This window comes from Urtica dioica, chromosome 3, assembly GCF_054948205.1.
Source record: "Urtica dioica subsp. dioica isolate 48M chromosome 3, U.dioica_male_clone48M_v1_H2, whole genome shotgun sequence".
Taxonomy (NCBI): Eukaryota; Viridiplantae; Streptophyta; class Magnoliopsida; order Rosales; family Urticaceae; genus Urtica; species Urtica dioica.
Genome location: NC_142758.1, coordinates 1,814,390 through 1,818,625, shown reverse-complemented (window position 1 = coordinate 1,818,625; position 4,236 = coordinate 1,814,390). Strand labels below are relative to the sequence as shown.

At 42.0% G+C, this 4,236-nt stretch overlaps 1 protein-coding gene across 1 annotated transcript; it reads left to right on the top strand.

Annotated features, from left to right (window-relative positions):
- Window positions 1-894: 894 nt before the first annotated feature.
- CYP51G1 (CYTOCHROME P450 51G1) lies at window positions 895-4,236 on the top strand. Its single transcript, XM_089609220.1, has 4 exons — window positions 895-1,135; window positions 1,808-2,276; window positions 2,366-2,862; window positions 3,511-4,236. Exons 2-4 carry the CDS (start codon window positions 1,815-1,817, stop codon window positions 4,007-4,009), a joined length of 1,458 nt encoding a protein of 485 aa, XP_089465346.1. The 5' UTR covers window positions 895-1,135; window positions 1,808-1,814; the 3' UTR covers window positions 4,010-4,236.

The following is a 4,236-nucleotide window of genomic DNA, read 5'->3' as shown; positions in this document are numbered from 1 at the left end:
TAAGAACGAATTGAATAATAATTGATTGTCAAAGTAGATTTTTTTTCTTACAGGCTATAAATTTGTATGTGTGCTAATAACTTGCTATTTTTTTCAAGCAGAAATTGATTGTCAAAGGAGATTTTTTTCTTATAGGCTATAAATGCGTATGTGCGCTAATAACTTGCTATTTCTTTCTAGCTTCTGCTCAAATATAAATTATTCTTCTAATATGCTTTAATGCATTTTTTATTATACCTAGCATCGTCGTTGAGACAATAACTTGGGTGATTGACTGTATGATAATTGAGTTTTTTTTTTTTTTTTTCTAATTCTATTTTATCATCCAGATCAATTTTATAAGTCGAATTTATTTTAGTTTTGATATATTAAATAATTATCAGATTTATGTATGATCATCGAATGGAGAAGCCTCATTGTTTGATATATTAAACGGATATGTATCTGTGAAAAAATAAATAGTCGGATTTAAATATAGATTTAAACACGATTAATAAATAATTGGATTTAATTCTGATAATTATTTTAAAAAATACGATTAATACAATACATGACGAAATTGTCATCCTATTAATACCGTGGATTTTGTCCATTAATGTAATGTAAAGATGCTCTCGTATAAAATTAATATCGTAATTAAAAATCGCAGGGCGAAAGTTTTGAAAAAAAATGGATATGGGGAACTTCACTTCTTTTTTTTTTTTTTTTTTTGCTCTGAATAGGGAAACTTTATTTCGGTTGTCGTTGTCAAACTCTCTCACGTGGACTCCACCACGTGAGGAGATTATAGATATGCAAAAATTTATTCACCCATCCAACCAAACAACGCCACGTGCACGACACAACTTAGACTACTTTTCCTGACCCACGGTTTCACAGATCCAACCTGCTGCGATTGCCAGCCTAACGATTCCGTAGTCCGGTTGAATCGCTCGAGGCTCGGCTCGGCTCGGCAAAAATTCCAATTATTTTAATTTTACTTTTCAAAATATAAATAGAGAGGCCTTTTTATCACAAAGCTAAATCTTCAGTGTCGCTCTCCACTCTTTCTTTCTCTTTCACCCTCTCACGAGCTCTTATGTAAAATATTAACAAAAGAAGAAGAAAGAAACTCGGAATCATCGACGATAATCAGGTTCTAAGATCCCTAATTCCATGGCTCTTAGTTTGAATCTGATCTAGAAATTTTCATTTCCATCTTCGTTTTAGTTTCATTTTGTTCGTAGTTCTCAACACTCACGGTCTTTTCTTTCCAATACAAGTACTGGTTGAAAAAAAAAAAAAATGCAAATCGATGGTGATTTAATAGTTGATTCAGTTAGTGTCGTTTCTCCAGATGAACTATCGGATGTGTCATTGCAACTGTGTGGTTTAGGCATTAAAATTGCAAGCAAGGACTAAATCTCAGTTGATTATCATGCATTTGGTTTATTTGTTTTTGTTCGACAAATTTTCGCTAGGAATATTTCAGTTTTTCTAAATGTTATCTGATTTATGAAGTTCATTCGGATCAGCAAATTGTTGAAATGAGTTACAGATATTTTTTTTCTAGATTTTCTCTCGATTCCACGGCGATTTATTCTATTATATGTTAGTTATCATCAGTTGGATGGGTTCGATCCCGCTCCGAAAGATAGAGTTAGACAGTTAAACTAAATCTCAATAGATTATTATGCATTTTGCTGAGTAAATATTGTTCATGGATTTCTAGTCTGCTGTAGAGTAGAGTCAATTCAACTTACGAACTTCATTCGAATGAGCAAAGTGATTGATTAATTGTATCTGAATGTGTGCGAATTGTGATCAGTTCGAAGATGGAGTTTGACAGCAAGTTGTTCAGCACGGGGTTGCTCGTATTGGCGACCCTAGTTGTGGCCAAGCTCATCTCGGCCCTCATAATGCCGCGGTCGAACAAGAGGCTTCCTCCGGTGGTGAAGGCCTGGCCGCTCGTGGGAGGGCTTCTCCGGTTCATCGGAGGCCCGATCGTGATGCTCCGCGAGGAGTACCCGAAGCTCGGGAGCGTTTTCACGCTCAACATCTTCCACAAGAAGATCACTTTCCTGATCGGGCACGAGGTCTCGGCGCACTTCTTCAAGGCGCCGGAGTCGGAGCTCAGCCAGCAGGAGGTCTACCAGTTCAACGTCCCAACTTTCGGGCCGGGCGTCGTGTTCGACGTCGACTACTCCGTGAGGCAAGAGCAGTTCCGCTTCTTCACCGAGTCTCTCAGGGTCACCAAGCTCAAGGGCTACGTGGATCAGATGGTCGCCGAAGCAGAGGTCGTAATTACGATTTGTCGATCTTGTATAAAAACAAAGTTGATTTGTTTGTTTGTGGTTTTGATAATATATGATTATATTCGGTGCAGGATTACTTTTCGAAGTGGGGGGAGAGCGGGGAGGTGGACCTGAAGTACGAGCTGGAGCATTTGATAATTCTGACGGCGAGCCGATGCCTTTTGGGGCGTGAAGTTCGCGACAAGCTGTTCGATGACGTGTCGGCGCTGTTCCACGACCTCGACAACGGGATGCTGCCGATCAGCGTGCTCGCGCCGTACCTGCCCATCCCGGCCCACCGCCGCCGAGACCGGGCCCGCAAGAAGCTCGCCGAGATCTTCGCCACCATCATCGGGTCCCGCAAGGAGAGCGGAAAGTGCGAGAACGACATGCTCCAGTCGTTCATCGAGTCGAAGTACAAGGACGGCCGGCCCACCACGGAGTCCGAGGTCACCGGTCTCCTCATCGCAGCCCTCTTTGCTGGCCAGCACACCAGCTCCATCACCTCCACCTGGACTGGCGCTTACCTTCTCCGCCACCCCGAATTCATGTCCGCCGCCCTCGACGAGCAAAAGACTATACTTCGCAGGTCAACTTTACTTTAACGGAAATAATACCTCAAATGAGCCTACTTTCTAAATAAACATTTAGCTTTTCAAACTATTATGCGTGTAGCATTTTGGTCCCCAAAATTATCCAACCACTAGTTTTCTAGTATTTTGATCCTTTTCTAAACATACCATTAGGAAAATAGCCAACTTAAACGTTTGCCATTGCTAAATAGCGAACGTTTGGTAAATCTTAGATAAATAGGCACTTTCAGACGTAAATCTTAGGTAAATAGCCACTTTCATATTCCAATCGTTGGCTATTTACCTAAGATTTACGTTTGAAAGTGGCTATTTACCTAAGATTTACGTTTGAAAGTGGCTATTTTCCTAATACTTATGAAAGTCAACACCTAACCAACGTACAACATTTTTACATTCTTGAGTAACTAATTCTATAGAAAGAAATAACTTAATTATATTTGACCCTAAAAGCACTAGATATAATGTCAAGAGTAAGATACGTTATAAATTAGTCTCTTTAGCAAGTCGTTTTAGTTTCAAAATATAATCTAAGTGTTGAATTTCAAAATTCCGTAAAAGCAATGGTTCTTCGAGGACCATTTGCTCCATCACAGTTCAATGAAAAAAAAAGGGGATAAAGTCTCGTCCTTGATATTAATGTGCAGGCACGGGAAAAGGGTGGACCATGATGTGCTGGCGGAGATGGACGTGCTGTACCGTTCGATCAAGGAGGCCCTGAGGCTCCACCCGCCGTTGATCATGCTCCTCCGCAGCTCCCACGCGGATTTCTCGGTGCAGACGCGGGACGGGAAGGAGTACGACATCCCGAAGGGACACATCATAGCGACCTCGCCGGCGTTTGCGAACCGGCTGCCTCACGTGTTCCGGGACCCGGAGCGGTTCGATCCGGACCGTTTTGCCCCCGGGAGAGAGGAGGACAAGGTGGCGGGCCCGTTCTCGTACATCTCGTTCGGGGGAGGGAGGCACGGCTGCCTCGGAGAGCCCTTCGCGTACCTCCAAATCAAGGCCATTTGGAGCCACCTTCTGAGGAACTTCGACTTCGAGCTCATCTCGCCGTTCCCGGAGATCGACTGGAACGCCATGGTCGTCGGAGTCAAGGGTAAGGTCATGGTACGCTACAAGCGACGGGAATTGCTCTGTTGATCGATTTCAATATATACCTCGTGTCCTAGGATTTGACCCGACTCTTTTTCATTTTTTTTTTGTTCTGTTGGTTTGTTGTTGCTACGTTAGCTTATGTTTGTTTTAGAAATGTGAATTTCTTTTGTAACTTTGTGAGGTTTGGACCTTTAGTGTCTTTGACGTTTGGAACATTTCATCTACAGCTGCAATTTATAAGAAGTTAAAACTACCAAAGGGGGTTAAATTCA

Excerpts from the sequence above, each read along its gene's own strand:
- CYP51G1 (XM_089609220.1), top strand. The coding sequence starts at position 1,815 with ATGGAGTTTGACAGCAAGTTGTTCAGCACGGGGTTGCTCGTATTGGCG. Across the intron at positions 2,277-2,365 it reads AGATGGTCGCCGAAGCAGAG|GATTACTTTTCGAAGTGGGG; the intron begins GTCGTAATTACG and ends TATTCGGTGCAG. Across the intron at positions 2,863-3,510 it reads CAAAAGACTATACTTCGCAG|GCACGGGAAAAGGGTGGACC; the intron begins GTCAACTTTACT and ends ATTAATGTGCAG.